The 17318-nt window shown below is 47.6% G+C and overlaps 2 protein-coding genes across 3 annotated transcripts; both read right to left on the reverse strand.

Moving 5' to 3' along the window:
- Positions 1 to 4568: 4568 nt before the first annotated feature.
- On the reverse strand, positions 4569 to 8236 carry LOC136515693 (cinnamoyl-CoA reductase CAD2-like). Of its 2 annotated transcripts, XM_066509216.1 has the most exons (7): positions 8103 to 8236; positions 7802 to 7980; positions 7633 to 7659; positions 7334 to 7522; positions 6896 to 7058; positions 4952 to 5138; positions 4569 to 4845 (listed from the first exon to the last, which is right to left on the reverse strand). In XM_066509216.1, the coding sequence occupies exons 1-7, from the start codon at positions 8230 to 8232 to the stop codon at positions 4635 to 4637; spliced, it is 1086 nt and encodes a 361-aa protein (XP_066365313.1). In that variant the 5' UTR covers positions 8233 to 8236; the 3' UTR covers positions 4569 to 4634. The 2 variants fall into 2 exon arrangements, with proteins under 2 accessions (XP_066365313.1, XP_066365320.1); XM_066509223.1 differs by lacking the exon at positions 7633 to 7659.
- Positions 8237 to 8862: 626 nt separating this feature from the next.
- Positions 8863 to 13901, reverse strand: LOC136515684 (uncharacterized). The gene is made up of 11 exons (XM_066509207.1): positions 13705 to 13901; positions 12996 to 13080; positions 12407 to 12706; positions 11912 to 12070; positions 11151 to 11291; positions 10978 to 11034; positions 10189 to 10327; positions 9996 to 10100; positions 9660 to 9880; positions 9159 to 9200; positions 8863 to 9045 (listed from the first exon to the last, which is right to left on the reverse strand). The coding sequence occupies exons 1-11, from the start codon at positions 13836 to 13838 to the stop codon at positions 8866 to 8868; spliced, it is 1563 nt and encodes a 520-aa protein (XP_066365304.1). The 5' UTR covers positions 13839 to 13901; the 3' UTR covers positions 8863 to 8865.
- Positions 13902 to 17318: the final 3417 nt, after the last annotated feature.

The raw sequence follows: 17318 nt of genomic DNA on the forward strand, positions 1-17318 counted from the left end.
TTGAGAATAGCCGTCTTTACATCCATCTGATATAACTCTAAATCGTAATGTGCCGATAACACCATTTTGATTCTAAAGAATCCTTGCATGAGTCTAGAGAGAAAACTCTCAGCGTAATATATTCATCCTCTTTGCGTAAAGCCTTTTGCTACAAGTTGAGCTTTATATCTTTCTACATTCCCTTTGAAGTCACATTTTGTCTTGTAGACCCATCAACAGTCTACTGTTTTGGCTCCATTAGAAATTACTTCTAAGCCCCAAACATCATTGGTATTTGTTGAATTCATTTCAACTTCCATAGCTTCTTGCCATTTAAACGAGTGAACGCTTCTCATGGCTTCTTCAAATGAGGTGGGATCACCCTTCATTTGAATTTCTTTACTAACTTAGACTTCATAGTCATTAGAAAACCGGTTTACTAATTCTTTGAGACCTTCTGGGGCCTCAGCTACTGGTACTTTCATATGGAGCTGTTGTTGTTCTTCATTTCCAAGAGGCAATTGATTCTACAGGCTCATGTATAACAAGATCCTTGTTTATATTATTCATCTTCTTCGAAGAGCTAACAACAGGTGTTGTATTAGTCATACAAGATCAACAGGTATTGAGAAACTTGTTGCTCCCAAGTCACTGGAGTGTGCACGCAGTCCCTCTTCTCTTCAAGTCTTAGGTCTCTACATAACTCTACATACCATGCCCCCCCAGATCTTCCCATCTTTTCTAAAATGGTGTATCTTCAAATATCTTATTTTGGATTTAATCTGTTAAAACCTCATATGGCGCTTTAAGCACCACCTTAACATCTTTGAGGCTGACTACGCTATCTTTCTGTCGAAACTTTAAAAGGTTCATGAATTTAGCTATTTCTCTGCTTAGGGGTATCATTGTTGTAACCGTTGTACTCCTTCAACGGTTGCATTCATCTTAATTGAATTGATCTTTATCTCACTCTTAATGAAGAGTATTTTTCTTAATTGATCTTAATATTCTCCCCCTCGAAATATGGCATGATCTTTACTGCCATAATTTCAAGAACTTATTCAGAAAACCTATGAACGAGGAGACACTTATAACTTACTTCATTCACATGATTATGTCATGTAAACAAAGTTATTTCTTGATCCGTTTAGGAGTACACTTTCCTTATTACACTTCAAGAACTCAACGAGGTCTTTCATTAGCGGTACTTTTGCAAGTCACGCGTGCATCTTTTCTTATTCTTTGGTTAGTATTGACCATGACGATGCATTTCTATTGTGCCACGGTAAATACTAGGACAGCATAAGAGCTACTCAAACTTCTCTCGCTATGCGGGATACAAAACATGTGAATCATCACAAAACCTCTCCCGCCATGCAGGATTGACTAGCATAAGTACTATGCCAAAATTTCTCCCCATGCGGGATACATCTATACGAAAACTTGGTCATGACGACTAAAACATTCACTTACACTTTATTTTCCAATTAAATCTTTTCCGTTGGTTTCAATTTAATCAGAAAATTAGTAAACTAAAAAAAATGTCCTAAACTGGCTTGACTCAAGCCTTTTTATTCACATACCCTAGCATTGCAGCCCGTTGGCATGCAGCCGAGTGATCTCGTCGGTTAAAAAATAAAACATACAATATGCTTCTACATCAATTCTACATCATCGTTGGGCAGAAAATATAATTAATGCATAAAACTCATAAATTAACCTGAAATCCTTATAACTACTCTTCAAAATTAAATTCTCCCGTTGGTTCGAATTTAATTGGAAGATAATCAACATCATTACAGCGAAAAGTTGATAATGAAATACATTCTTTTAGTTCAGGAGCATTTCTTGGTCCTTAACTACTCTCTGAAAAATTGTCCACGTTGGTGTAAAATTTATCAGAGATTTAAACTTCAAACTTAAATTCATTATAATATTGTCATCATCAACGTTGGTCAGAAAATGACAATACCATAATCTTACTTAAACAAAAACGGACTACTCCTCTAATTTAAATTTTCCCGTTGGTTCTAATTTAATTAGAGGATAAACATAATCATAGTTTATTAAATATAGCTGCTCTTCGAATTAAATTCTCCCGTTGGTTCGAATTTAATTAGAAGATAATAAACATTAAACTTTGCAGCGAAAACTTAAACATAATTGCTGAATTTTACCCACAGAAAAATTCTCTTTGCTAATTTTCTTTGAGCCATTAATCATTTTCCAGGAAATAAATATTTACTGGACAAAGAAAAAGAAAAATGGACTCAAACTCAATACTGTACTTTAGCCCAAACGGCAAACCGGCCCGGCCCAACTACCTCCGCGCGCGCCCGCGGTGCCTCCCAGGCCGCAACCTGGGCCTGGGCCGGCAATGTCGCCCGCTGCACGCTCCCGCCTGGGCTCAATCTAGCCTGGTTGATCTACGCCATCCATCTGAGATCGACGGCTACACACTGATCTCGGGTGAACAAAAAACCACGACGCGGCGCCGGCTCCCAAATCCTAGCTCACTTCACCTCTCCCCTCTCTCTCTTAGCCCCATGAGCGATAGAGCACAGCCGAGCTCAAGGCAGACGTGACGCAGGGGATGGCGGCTCTACCGTGGTACCCCTCGCCGGCGCACGCGGCACCATCGAGTGGCACCACGGTGGTGCCCTTTGGCCCAAACCCGAGGCGAAGACCGTGCGGCGGCACTTCTCTCGCCCCGGCGGCTGGGGTTGACTTCCCACGCGGCGTCCATGCGACGACCGGTGGTGGAGACGGAGCGGGTGGACCCCAGGTAGGAGGTACTTTCCCTTGTCCGTTCACTCTCTTCCCCTTCCTCATCATGAGTTAGGGTTAGTGTTTTGTTAGGGTTAGGATTAACCCGATTCGATTTTCTTTCGGTTTTGATTCGAGATCGTAATCCCCTCTTTCTAATTAACGAAAACTGAGACTACCCCGAGCTCACCAGCGTGGAGTCTATCCCGAAGTGCTCTGATGAGTGGAGGACTAGCGAGGTAAGCCGCCTTCCTAGCTCTTCCCCTTTCCCCTTCTTTTTCTCTTTTGTGTCTTCTTCTATTCTTCTCGGATCTTGTCCGATTTGGGGTTAGGGTTAGTGATGAGGACATGACACCCATGCATATAACCATGTTTGGTGCATGGTATGGAGGGGTAGGAGGCCAGCAAGGGTGCCCAAGTCAAGAAGGAGGTCCGAGGCTAATTCGGTTCGAATTCCCGAGGTCGAGGCCCAAAGCAACTCAAGTTCGAGTCTGTCTCGGCCTCCAGGACCAGTCTGCCTTAAACTGGTCACCCAGGACGCATCCGGACTCTGTTTTCGACGATCCACATATGGTTGGAAAGCTAATTTGATAAGGAAGCCAATCCAAGTGGTCTCACGTCAAAAGACCTTCGGAATCAACAGAAATCGTCGAAACAAGTCAGCGTCCAGAATCTGCCAGGGTGTTACGACACCGTCTTTTGATCCGTTGGACCGTGTATCGTGTTTGGGCCCATTAGGGGGCGCGTCCAGGGGGTGACGCCCAAGACTCTATAAATAGCAGTCGTCGCTCTCCTTAGGGTTTGGGTTTTGTTTAGTTCTTGATTTCGTTGTGAAACAGACATCGTCTTGCTGCAACTGTGCCGCCAAGGCTGCTTGCTGTGAACCAGGGCCCCAGTTCTTGATCTTGTTCGCCTGTGGCGATTAGTCCTTTCGAATAAAGACTTGAACTCCTTCTCATTATCATAAGCCTCATATTTATTTGCAATTTCAGATTGCGTTCATCCCGTTCTTGCTTGTGTTCTCGATTCGCTTGCAGGAAAGCCTTCTCGGTGAGGTCAATCGCGTTCACATGGTTGATAACCAACGGAGCAGTGGTATAACGGTTGCGGGGGTCCGAATCAGTCTTGGTTTGAAGCCTAGATCGTGAATGTCGAGTCTCCACCAATCGACGCTTTCATACCTTTCGGAAGATCGGCTGACGCTATCATACCTTTCGGAAGATCGGGCCTAGTCTACATCAGTTAGGGTCCTTATTCGAAACCGAGACCCCCTTCTTACTCATTTTCTTCACCCGATTAGGGTTTAGGGTTCGATGAACCCTCTGCTTCCCTTTTCTTTCTATCCAAACCGGATCTATCTCATCTACTTCTACACTGCTACCCCTGACACGATCTACACACTAGATCGACGGTTCTGATACCATTGTTAGGTGCTTAGGATCATCTAGGTGTAGATTAGAGGGTGAATCTGGTACTAGTTGATTCAAAACGATCTTGAACATTAATCGGGAGAGGGAGACAGAGAGACAGAGGCCCATACCTTCGGGGTTGGTAGAGGAGGTAGAGGAGGAAGAACGGAGTGTAGCCCGGTAGAGTCCAGAGGACAGGGCGTGGCCGATGGCGCTTCCCGTCACTTGCAGCGCGCCCACAAACGGAGGGGCTTCTAGGGTTCTTCAGTAGGGTCCAGTGGTGGTGTCGAACCTCGTCACTCGTGCCCTGGCTCCCACCTTTCTCTTTATATAGCGTTGTGTGATAGGAGCCCGCCGACCAGTGGTCGGTTAAGCGTCCCCGATCAGGACGCGGACAAGAGGTCCGATTGGCCGTTGGGTTAATTGGCTGAGATCAAACTAACACGGGTGACATCATTATTACTATAGTTACAAGCCACGCTAGCAACTTGACAAGGTCCACGACGGCCTCACATCACAAGCACTACCCAGGCAGCCATCAGGACTTCTGGAGATGTGGCCTCGGTTCTTGAGGCTCTCCACGGCGTCCCTGATGATCTTCTCCATGGGGGTGACCTGAAGCCCCAGCGCAATGAGCTTCTTGGATCCCACCTCCTCTCTCACCAGCCCAGGCTGGGTGTCCTTAGAGAACCTGCAGGTAAAGCAACAGCACAAGGTGAGAGACTTATCACCATCGACACCTAAATTTCAGTCGATTTTCTTGGTGAAAACTGAAAGCAATGCGTGGTTTCGCGTACTTGGGCACTTTGTAGTTGGGGTAGAGCTCGGCGACTTTGGCGGCGAAGTCGCTCCAGTGACAGATGGACTGGACACACATGTGCCTCCCTGACGCCGATGGGTTCTCGAACACCATGATATGCGCCTTGGCAACATCTTCGACGTGCACTGGCCCTATGAAGAAATTGGCATACCCCTCTGTGCAGCCTGCACGGGCAGAAACTTATAATGAGCATGAAAGAACAGTGTTCTTAACATTACATACATGTAGGTATTGTATTTGTTACCACAATGCCAATGCATGGTCATTTATTTATCAACTGAAACTGCTGATACTTGAACTGAATCTGGAAGGGACATTTCCATGTAGAATATCAAGTAGAAAAAAAAGAGAAAGGTTCAGAGCTAAGGTAACAATGACCGTAGCTACACTCCTTGTCATGATCAAATGTTCAGTATATTAACTTGAAGAGGCTTATCGGAACCAAAAAGGCATGGTAAGTTGACAGTTCCACTATTTTTTAATTGGACGAATAACAAAATTGAAATTTTCCAACCTTAAGAAATAGGTTACTAAAAAAAAACTTGAAGAGGCTTATCGGAACGAACAAGGCATGGTAAGTTGACAGTTCACTAATTTTTAAATGGACGAATAACAAAATTGAAATTTTCCAACCTTAAGAAATAGGTTACTGACACTGCTACACAAATGATTTTGCGCAACACCCCCCCGGAGGCCACCGAGGCGGGCACCTATTTTTACCCGTCACGGTAAATGCCACGGTTTACCTAGGCGGGCATTTTTTATTTACCACGGCGGGCTTTTTTGCCCGCCACGGTAAATCGATTTACCGTGGCGGACGTCTTAAGATGTCCACCACGAAAAATACCCTATTTTTCGCGGCGGACATCTTAAGACGTCCGCCACGGTAAATTGATTTACCGTGGCGGACGTCTTAAGATGCCCGCCGCGGAAAATGTGCAGGCCCAATAGCCATCTCCAATATAAACCGAGGCCCTCGCACCATCGTCGCCGCCTCCCCCACTCTCTCTCTCAGCTCCCCGCCTCCCCCACTCTCTCTCTCTCAGCTCTCCGCCTCCCCCACTCTCCCTCTGCCTCCCTCTACTCTCCCTCGATGCAGGCAGCGGCGCGCGGCGCAGCTCTCCTCCATAGCGCCGCCCCCTACAGCGGCGCGCGCGGGACGACGGCGACGGCTGCGCCCTCCTCCTCCCCCACGGATCCTCCATGAACGACGACGGCGCGGGGCTAGGGTTTCAAATCCAGTGAGTTCATCTCCCTCTTCCTCTCCATCTCCCTCTTCCTCTCTCCATCTCCCTCACTCCTCCCTCTTCCTCTCTCCAGATCCGACGACGCCGACCTCTTCCTCCACGGATCTGGCGGCGGCGACCTCCTCCCCCACGGATCTGGCGGCTGCACCCTCCTCCTCCGTGGATCTGGCGGTGGAGCGACCGGATCCGGCGGTGGATCTCCACCACGGCCACGACGCTGGGACCTCCACCACGGCGGGCGAGGACGCGTCGGCGCGGCGGCCTCCCTCCACCACGGCGCGGCGGGATCCGCGAGGAGGCGTCGGCGTGGTCCCCTGCGAGCGACTGGCGAGGTGGTGGCGGCCGTGGGAAGCCCGGATCCGTCGCCGGTGGGCTCGAGAACGGGCTCACCGGCGGGCTCCTGGTTTTTTTTTGTTTTTTTTAAAATGATTAACCGCAGCGGGCATCCTAACGTGCCCGCCGTGGTAAAAGTATATTTACCGCGGCGGGCACGTTACACCGCCCGCCGCGGTAAATCGATTAACCGCGGCGGGCAAGACCACCCGCCGCGGTTAAGCCACGATTTACCATGGCCTCTAGGCCGCAGCGGACGGCTTTGCCCGCTGTGGAAAACCGAAAATGCCCGCCTCCAATAAAGTTTGTGTAGTAGTGTGAACTGTGTGCAATATGCTTACTTTGAAGGAGGCGACAAAACATGGCCATGCTAGCGTTGATGGCTGGTGGAATCATGGGACCCAGCACAGTCCCTGGGTTAACCACAACCACATCTAGCCCGTTCTCCTCTGCAAACTTCCACGCTGCCTTCTCTGCCAGTGCCTTCGAAGCAGGGTACCAAACCTACACACAAAAAGCAAATGGGACCTGCGATAGGAGTAACAGCCAACAGATTGCTGATGGAACTGAAGCTCTGCAGAGGTTGCATTGCATTGCATCATGGATATTCTGCAGACCATTTTCATTGTTGACGTTTACTGCGGTTTCCATGCATGATGTACGCTAGGAATAGGATGCGATTCTATTATGTTTTCCCAAAGTACAGAGTTCAGGTGAGTTCACTGGGAAGGAAAAACCCAAGCAGGAGCAGCTGGAGTTGGCAGGTAGGCGAGGCTCACCCCGTTCTTCTCGCAGTAGTCGATGTCGGTCCAGCAACGCTCGTCGAGGACCTCGTCGGCGGGCCACCCGGGGCTGGGCACGATGGCCGAGATGGACGAGGTCACCACCACCCGCCGCACTCCGCCGGCGTCCTTGGCCGCGCGCACCACGTTCCGCGTCCCTTCCACCGCGAGCACCATCAGCTGATTCTGCAACAGCGAGCGGAGCAGGGTCGGCATGGGTGTGCGGCCGGACGGGCACGCGGCGACGGGGCAACTGGTTACTGCCTTACTGTCACTACGGCGCGGCAGGTACATACCTGGGGCAGGGGCGGATCCAGAACGAGCTGCTGATTCACATTTAAAATAGTCTGATCTTCCTTTCTAAGCCTTCTTTTGTCCGATTAAAATCATAGTTATGTTAAAGGGGCTACGTGGACTCGCCTCGAGCTGCAGCCCGGGCAGCCCGGGCCCTGGATCCGCCCCTACCTGGGGATCCTTGACGGGGTCGACGGTGCAGGGTGACGCGAGGTGGAAGACGCCCGAGCACCCCCGCGTGGCGTCGAGCAGCGCGGCGCCGTCCAGGAGGTCGCAGCGGAAGAAGCTGAGGCGGCCGGCGCCGGCGCCGGCGGCGAGCGCGAGGAGGTGGTCCGTCTCCGCCCTGTCATCTGCACACCACCGCGGGCTCGATGAGCTCCGCGTCGCAGGCAAGGGGGCAGCTTTTCTCCCGGCATCATGGTGGTCTAGAGAGCAAAGCCGGAGAGTGCGGTGCGGTGCTAGTGCTACTGACCGGGGTTGAGGACGCCGGCGCGGACGTTGTAGCCGCGACCGAGGAGGCCGCGGACGAGGGTCGAGCCGATGAAGCCGCTGGCGCCGGTGACCAGCACCGTCTCCCCCTTGCCTTCTTCCCCGCTTGCCATCTCGCCGTCTATCCTTCCTCTGAGCTGAGGTAGTGAGGTCTCGTCGAGAGTGTGACCATGGAGTGGCTACGGGACACTCGATCTCTAGACTCTAGGGATGCGGTTGGTACCCGCCTCTCGGAGTCGGATCTGGTCAACCTCTTTTGGATTTTCCCACTGAACAGTCACTCACAGCCTCACAGGGCTTGCGCGCCCATTACAATTCACAGCCTTGCACACTCGTAGCAGAGTAGTAGCCATTACAACGGGAGCTATCAAGCTACAGTGACATGACCGCAACGGCAAAAGCCACGCGTGCCTCGACGACATGCGTTTCTTTCTGCGCGGAAGGGTGTCTGAAGTGAAACAGATTTTGGCCCGGTTCGTTTGTCCGATGAGCCATGCTATTTCAACTAAGGAACGGCGTTTTTCTCTCACAATCAGTACTTTTAGCCATGACTTTTCAGCAAAACGAACCGGCCCTTTACCAGGCGTCTGGACCTCGATAAATTGAACTGACGCGCGCCTCCTTCCTACACATTCGACTCGCCCCGTACAAAAACACCGTAGGTTAGTGCATCGGTTAGTCTAATTCCTTGAGCGTGCTCGCAGACGGTGAGAGGTGGCACCGTGGCAGATGGTTGCTAGTATGGCCTACAGCTCGGTCTTGACGCCTTCAGCGCCCACGGCGCAGTACCCTCTCTGCGAGAAGAGTCCTAGGAAGAAACTGGACACTCTGGAGGGGAACGAGGCGGGCTCCTCGCTTCCCGCCGGGGATTTGATCTTGCATATCATATTGTAGTCGTGCTTCAGGTGCGGTTTCACGATCTTCTCCTGTAGGCACAGACAAGGTGATAAGAACCCATTTCTTTGAAATGAAGAGCTGTGATACTTAAAACATGAGAGGCGCCTTTCAAAAACAAATGCAGAGGCCATGTTGTGTTTACCTTGAACTCCTCGAATGGACAGAAATCTTTGTTGCCGCACCCCTGCATATACATATGGTCCAAAACGTTTACTTATACAACATCAGAGCCTTTTAGTCCCAAGCAAGTTGGGTTAGGCCGAGGCATCTACTTCAACAAATGAAACATAGGAAGCATTTCCAGGAGTAATTTGAGATTGGGTTTGCCCATCCCTCTGTCCAGGTATCTAAAGCCCAAAAATATTTATTTTTGAGCAGCTGTACCTCTACCCAGACACAGAGTTCAAATTGCATTGACAGAAGGTAAAAACAAGAAATATCTGCAGCATATAAATCAATATTCATCGTGTTAACTGTTAACATCATTTAGGTTGAGATTATTTAATTGTTTGACTTCACAAGATACCTCTCAGTCCCAAAATTTAGGGAAGAGAGGGGGTCAATAAATTTAGTTAGATCCTGGTAGCAGGGTAGAACAAATAGATGAAGAAAACACAAATAGAAGAGAAGTTATAAGTCTTACAGGCATTGAAATTGGGACTTCGTTGTGTAGAACTTGAATGAAGTATGAGTTATTTTGGCCACCAGAGATTATGCTGCCATCCGAAATTTTGCTTGGGCATTGGTATAAAGCCAGCATGTTGTTACCAGCAAAAGGCGTAACAACACTGCCCTTCCAGTTTCTTCCCTGTGGCGGCAAAGGGGGTAGGTCCAATGCTTCCTCCCTCTGTATCTTCTCAAAGTCTAGGCAGTCAAAAGTTCATATATGTTAGATGTGTCAAATGAGGCATCGATTGTCAATATATAATTCAGAGGAAGAATTTCACGAACAGGACTAAGCGAAGAAGTGGAAACATACCTGGACCTTCAAGAAAAAGACCGAGAAGGCAGCTAAAAGGAACAACAGTTTCTGCATGTGCAAATCGAAGCCTTGCCTTTTCATACGTACCATCAGGGTGGTTTTCTACAATATCAAGGATTATGTAGTTAACTTACCAAGAAGCACATCCTAAAGATCAGAATTAGTTTGCTGAAATCAGGAATACAGCTACCTTCTCTTGCTATGATTGCTTCTTCCATTGACTGGACAACATCCTTGAGCAATGGCAGTCCCATCCTGTAGTTAATTGACTCACCATAGCCTTTTAGGACAAAACCCTCCAAATCATCTGTCCACTCTAGAAAACGAACCTGAACAGAACATTTTTTTACATTAATTTAAAAAAAAGCAAAGCAAGTCAAAAGATTTAAGAAAATAAGTTACTTAAAAGTATGTAAACACGAGACAGAAAGCACAATAACAGATTGCTTAAGGAAGAACACTAAACCTAAGGTGCCCGTCAGGAACTTGCCATATGTTCTGTTAAGACACATTTTTTAAGTAGCATTCTCGAATTCAGATCATCACACGAACGGGATCCGGTAGAGTTTTCTCTCAACCAACCGAACAATTAGTGGAACAACGAATTCCAGTCGAGGAATGACTGAATGAGAATATTTCACTGTCTACCAAAGGGAGGTCTAATTGTATGGGTAGCTTGAGCAGCATAAACTGCTTGACAAGTACTTTGAACAAACCAAATAACTCACCAATATACAACTATTAAAAACATGTAAAGATCATTTATATTTTCCAAAGCATAATAACCAACACCACCTCGTGAAGATGATACATTATTTGAAAATGCAGTGAACTTTACAAAATTGAAAATTCAAGGCCTAATATCTATGCAGCATTTCTGTCCACCAAGCACAAAAAGAAAAAAGTTGCCATTACAGATAGATAAACAAGAAATTTCAACCATGAAGCATGGTGCAATAGACGTCCAAAGGTAACCTACCTCGGCTTCATTGAAAAGCCCACAAGCTTGATTGGTTATATTCAACAAAGATGCTTCCTGCATTTAAAACATTCAAAAGTTATTTACATCTAACTCTAGAGCCTAGCAGGTAGGTCTCTTCTGAAACATATAGCAGAAATCATCAGCACCCTTTTCCATGTTTCACACTTTACCTGCTTACAAAGAAACCAGAGGGAAGAAACATCCTGAGTTGTAAATTTAAGGTGATAACGATTGGCAAGTGCAGCTGTGACATGCTCTAGAATTGGTTCCTTTTGCTTCTCTACATCAGGCTCCTTCCTTTTCCTGTATGCCTGGAAACGGTCCCAAAGTTAACGTTCTTTATTCAGCTACAACAATATGTAGCTTAGTATACCTATAGGCTTTAACTTCCAAAAGGGGCGTACCCAGTGCAGAGAGCTCCCGCTCTGTGCGGGGTCTGGGGAAGGGTGTCAGTGGCAAGTCTTACCCTCGCCTGTGCAATGCGAGGAGACCGCGACTCGAACCCAGGACCTTCCGGTCACAGGCGGTAAGACTCTACCGCTTGCACCAGGCCCGCCCTTCTAAAACAGAAAGGGGAGAAAAGCTGGTGAGGGCAACCTAATAAACTGTAAAGGTGAAACAGAAGATTGGATGCATTGTATGAAACAGATAAAGTAGCGCATATATGAGGAATGAAATTGTTAAGTAACTACTAAATAGCACAACATGGTAGCACCATTTGGCATTGCTACCATCAATTTATCTTCTGTTACTGATATTCTACAAGGCTTGATCAGACTTGGATACTTCAAATATCAAAATTTTAAGAAAAAATAAACAAGACCACGGTATACGCTGGAATAAAAAAAAAATCAAGTCACATTAGCACATCAGCCAATGTTTTTTTTTTCTTAATCTTCCTCAAAAATGTTAGTGCTATCATAAATAATACCTTGTATGTCTCACAGCTGTCAAAGAATCTCAGACAAATATCACTTGCACGACTCTCACTCAGAACAGAAAAGGCACGGTTCTTCCCTTGTCCAAGCTTTCCTTTCCCAGAAAGTAGTCCCAAACCAAATGCCACTGCACTAGCTGATGCTCGAGGAACCTGTATTTTGAAACATAGTTAATCTGCTGCAAGAGTAGAAATCAGCAACATTTGATGACCGTAGTTGTGTGTCTGCGTCATTTTGGAACAACTTTGCAGGTTCACCTATTCTCTTGAGTAATCAGATTTGACTTTGTGTAAATTATTAATATTTCCACAATAGGTCCCTTCCGTCAAAAACAACAATGGAAAGAATGGTAGTATGACAATCCAAATGTGACATACTAGTAAGTATTATTTACCTTTCTTGTGAGAATGAAAAAGAGGTCTCATGACATAATCATTAGATGCGAGAATATACACATAAGCAAATTAAAGAGCTATGTCGAAGCTGACCTGAGTTGCTCTTATTGAATATACATCAGGGTGATATTCGTCGTCAAGTAGATCTTGAAACCTCTCTCTCACTCTGGTAGCTAAATTGTACAGCTCCTCTTCCCCTTCACTAATCAGCTCACCACCTTTAGTCCTACCCTTCCAACGTGATTCCCAGCCTTTAATCCAGGATGGAATCTTCTTCAGAGAATCACTATCAAGGCCCTGATTTGCCTCTTTCATAAGGGCTTCCAGTCGAACTGCCAATCTATCCAGCTCCTTGATTCGCTTCTTGGTAGGAGCACGAGTCCCATGTCTTGCCTAGTAAAAGAGAAAAAGATAATATCAGGTTACCAACTAAATATGCAATCCTTTCTGTGAGCTATATCATTTTATTCATAATTATCTTAAAATATAAGTAGTTTGTCCATTACACATTAGGATTTTTCTAAACTCAAAAAAGAGCTTAGCGCCATATGGCCATATTATCAAAAAAATAGTTACGCTATTTCCCTCAAAACAAACTGAACCAACATGAAGTCGAGAACATGTATGAATGCACTAGGAATGGGTAGCGAAAAAACAGCGTAATGTACGGAAGCAAACTTACCACTAGGTTGAGGTGAATGACACGGCACCCATCTGGGACTGACGGCATGGAGATGACACTACTGGACTCTCTGGCCACATCATACCTAGACATCACCAGGGGATTAGATCATATCGTTCAGGGAAGAAATGGTGAGAGCAGAGATCAATTCTCGGATTTAAGTGATAGTATCATTCAGATCATGCTTTCGCTGATAATGATCTCTAGATGGCAAACCTCTGTTCCTAATACCTGGAAAACGTACTCTTTTCCTACAGATTACCATAAGATCACAAGTACTGTATTTTAAATCATTGTACTGTACCACCGAGATATAAGTCATGAACACTAAAATTCAGGTGTACAAGTTACAACAGATCCATTATCTTACTACATGCTGGAACTGAAATGTTTGTGTTTACAATTAGACAGATAACCATGTCCCATTCATCAGAAATTTAGCTCGATGGAGAGATAGAGAGAGCGAGTAGTAGCTCAGCCCGAAGCAAAGCTGCGGATAATTTGGGGCCGGCGAACCGTAGAGTTCATCAGTCCTCCCTAACCCCGGCAAGCCTCAAAACCCCTCAAAATCCCTATGCCCTAGGCCCAGTCGCACCAATAAAGCGAAGGGAACACATAACACCCGAATCACACTACCACAGCACGCCGCTAACCCACAGCAGAGAACAAGTTCAGATCAGCGGGCAGAGAGTCTCGAGCGGCAGCACACCTGGTGACGGTGGAGAGGTGGCGGCGGACGTCGAACTCGTCCGCCCCGGCCGCCCCAGGGAGGGGAGCGGCGGCGACGAGGAGGAGCAGCAACTGGGGGAGAGGCAGCGGCGCGCGCGGAGCAGCCATGCCCATGGCGAATTCGATTTGCCTTCTCGACTCGGTGCCTCCCTACCCTTTCTTAGGAGGGTTGAAGGATCGGTGCCATTATAATTCTCGTGTTTCTAAAAAAAAATACTATTATTATTTAGCTATTTGTAAGCGCGTCATTAAAATTACGCTGAATTCTGAAAAATATCATTACGTACACTTGCCGTGACATGTGACCCATATGCAGGCGTATACAGCGGGTATGTACATTCGTATGGACCGTTGTGCCCCTAGGTTCTCCATTCATGTGCGCTGGTTTGACTGATCGACTCAATCCGTCCATTCCCCACCGCCTCCTCTCTCTCGAACCCTAGATCGTCCGCCTCGAGCCCTAGCTCGTCCGCCTCGGAGGCCACCGCGACTGGCGGCGACGACGACCGCGACTACCGAGGGCACCGACATCGACCACGACGACTGCTGCTCCTTCCCCACCCCATCTGCTGAGCGGAGGCGACTGCGACCGGCGGCGGCGGCAACTACTGCTCGCGGCGATGACCACGACTACCGAGGGCGCCGGCGTCGACCGCGACGACTGTTGCTCCTTCCCCGCCCCATCTGCTGAGCGGAGATGGCATCCACAACTGCAGCAATGGACGACACATACCGAGGTATGCATCTGAAACCATTTCGATCTGACATGACTTTCCCTCGACGAATAGGCTAGTTGTTAGGGTACCCTAGTTGTTACTGCAATTTGTTGTAGAACTCGTTGACTTCATCTGCTTACTTCCTGCTAGGACCAACCTCTTCTCGCTAGAGATTAAAGTTGAAGGTTTCAATACAACAGATGCGTTAGGTAGGAAAGTTTACACCAAAGGTTCTATGATTAAGTGGAACATCGAGATATGGTCGTTTTCTTTAGACTTGTTGATAGAAAGCTTGCGGAATGAAGTTAAATGGGCCTCTAACCATGTCGATGCGGGACCCACAGGATACCCCGCAAGGGAGAGAGAAGATCTAGTCCAACTAGGATTCTTCCCATGTGATCTTAGTAGTAATACTATTCAGTAATCCTACTAGGATCTCTCATTGTAAACCGACTAGGATTCTGGCCTCCTGACTATATAAAGGAGGGCATGGCTCCTGGGGAAAAGGACAACAGAACAACAATTGTACAACACAACACTTTACAATCAATCCAACGTAGAGGCTAACGCCGGCTGGACGTAGGGCTGTTACTCGATCCACGATCGAGGGTCCGAACCAGGATAAGTCGTTTGTCTCTTGCGTTCACCATCGAGTTCTGCATACGCTGAAGCCCGAACATACTGCCTCGGGTACCCCCGTGGCAGGCTATCGGTGGTCAAACATCGACAGCTGGCGCGCCAGGTAGGGGCTTTCAGCGACTTTGCATCCGAGAGCTCGATGGACCTCGATAACATGATCTTCCCGACGGGATCAACTTTTATCTTCGGCTCATGGATCTGCGAGGCGGACAACTACGGCAAGCTTTAAGGCCATCTCCTCAAAGATCCAGATCATCATGGAGAATTTCCTATTTCAACAACTACGACGGATCAGCTCACCAGAAGATTCGCGCAGCTCATAATATCCGATTCAAATCAGATTTCACGGCTACGCGCATCCGACTCGAATTCAAGTTCCGTGTCCAAGGTGAAGTTTTATCCGAGTCCTTTTGAAAGCTCTAGTTTAGTTTTGGTTAATTGATGAAACCCTAAGTGCTAACCTAGTTTATCAAAGTGATTATGAGATAGGTAGCACTACTCCAAGTGATGAAGCAATGACGAAGATCATGACAATGGTGATAGCATGGTGATGATCAAATGCTTGAACTTGGAAAAGAAGAAAGAGAAAAACAAAAGGCTCAAGGCAAAGGTATAAAATGTAGGAGCCATTTTGTTTTAGTGATCAAGACACTTAGTGAGTGTGATCACATTTAGGATAGATAGCCGTACTATTAAGAGGAGTGAAACTCGTATCGGAATGCAGTTATCAAAGTGCCACTAGATGCTCTAACTCATTGCATATGCATTTAGGATCTAGTGGAGTGCTAACACCCTTGAAAATATTTGTGAAAAAAAGGCTAACACATGTGCGCAAGGTGTTTGCAGGGTTGAGATGGGTTTCGGGAAAATGAAATGTCTATTTTCTATTGCGCCGGATGCAAAATTCTTGGTGGTTGGCACACTTAAGCAAGGGTGAAGAAGTTAGAGTTGAAATGGAGTTGGTCGAAATGATGCTGGCGTCGGTCTACTGACCGGACGCTGGGTCACTCAGCGACCGGACGCTGAAAGGCTGCGTCCGGTCGAGCTGGCAGAGAGGTCGCCAGTTTCGGTGTTGCACCGGACGCTGGACCTGAGATGCACCGGACGCTGGTTTCTGCGTCCGGTCAAACTGACATGTCTGCACAGTGGGTAGGGTTGAGCACCGGACGCTGGTCTGCGTCCGGTCGAGGTGGACCGGACGCGTCCGGTCGAAAAATCATGCCTCGGGGAGCTTACTGGAAACGACCGGACGCTGGGGCTTCAGCGTCCGGTCAGTTTTGATCGGAGCGTCCGGTCAGCTTCGTAGCCGTTGAAATCTGACGAACAGCATTTGAAGCTGGTGACGCGTGGCGTCCATCGGGCGACCGGACGCTGAGGGCCAGCGTCCGGTCGGTATGACCGGAGCGTCCGGTCAGAGCGTGTTTTGCCCAGTGAAGGGGTACAACGGCTCTATTTGATGGGGGCTCTATTTATAGCCCCATGGCCGGCTCAAGGGGCAACTCTTGCACATTTTCATTGACATAGCAACCTTGTGAGCTTAGCCAAAGCCCTCCCACTCATCTCCATCATTGATCCATTATCATTGTGAGATTGGGAGAGAATCCAAGTGCATTGCTTGAGTGATTGCATCTAGAGGCACTTGGTATTCGTGTTGCGCTGCGGATTTCGCTCGTTTCTCTTGGTGGTTGCCACCACCTAGACGGTTGGAGCAGCGGTGGAGGATCGGCACGAGTTGGTGATTGTTCGTGGCCGTCTCCGGTGATTGTGAGGGGAGTTGTACCTTCCCCGGCGGAGCGCCGAAAGGTAACTCTAGTAAATTGCTCGTGTCATTGAGTTACCTCACTTGTGGGTAGGTTCTTGCGGTGTCCAATCGTGTGGACGAGGTTTGTGAAACACCTCTTAGCCGCCGAACCACCAAGTGTTGGTCGACACAACGGGGACGTAGCGTGTTGGCAAACACGTGAACCTCGGGAGAAAATCGATTGTCTCTTGTCTTTGGCATTCTCCCGGTGATTGGCTATATATTCATCTTGTGATTGGTTCATCCCCTACACGTCGGTATAATCACCTTACTCACTTATTTACATTCTTGCAAACTAGTTGACACAAGCTCTTTAGTGTAATTAGAATTGAGAGCTTGCTTTATTATTTATATTCATCTAGTTAAGCTCTTTAGAGTAGCAAGGTTGAGAGCTCTTAGTGAGTAATTACATAGCAAGTTTGTGTGCCTAAGTAATCA

This window comes from Miscanthus floridulus, chromosome 2 (assembly GCF_019320115.1).
Source record: "Miscanthus floridulus cultivar M001 chromosome 2, ASM1932011v1, whole genome shotgun sequence".
Classification (NCBI taxonomy): Eukaryota; Viridiplantae; Streptophyta; class Magnoliopsida; order Poales; family Poaceae; genus Miscanthus; species Miscanthus floridulus.

Coding starts and splice junctions, on each gene's coding strand:
- LOC136515684 (XM_066509207.1), bottom strand. CDS start 13,838: ATGGGCATGGCTGCTCCGCGCGCGCCGCTGCCTCTCCCCCAGTTGCTG. Junction 10,101..10,188: donor AGCAATCATAGCAAGAGAAG/GTAGCTGTATTC, acceptor TTGATATTGTAG/AAAACCACCCTGATGGTACG. Junction 9,881..9,995: donor TCTTTTTCTTGAAGGTCCAG/GTATGTTTCCAC, acceptor TTGACTGCCTAG/ACTTTGAGAAGATACAGAGG.
- LOC136515693 (XM_066509216.1), bottom strand. CDS start 8,232: ATGGCAAGCGGGGAAGAAGGCAAGGGGGAGACGGTGCTGGTCACCGGC. Junction 7,981..8,102: donor CGCCGGCGTCCTCAACCCCG/GTCAGTAGCACT, acceptor GGTGGTGTGCAG/ATGACAGGGCGGAGACGGAC. Junction 7,523..7,632: donor TGGATCCGCCCCTGCCCCAG/GTATGTACCTGC, acceptor TCGCTGTTGCAG/AATCAGCTGATGGTGCTCGC.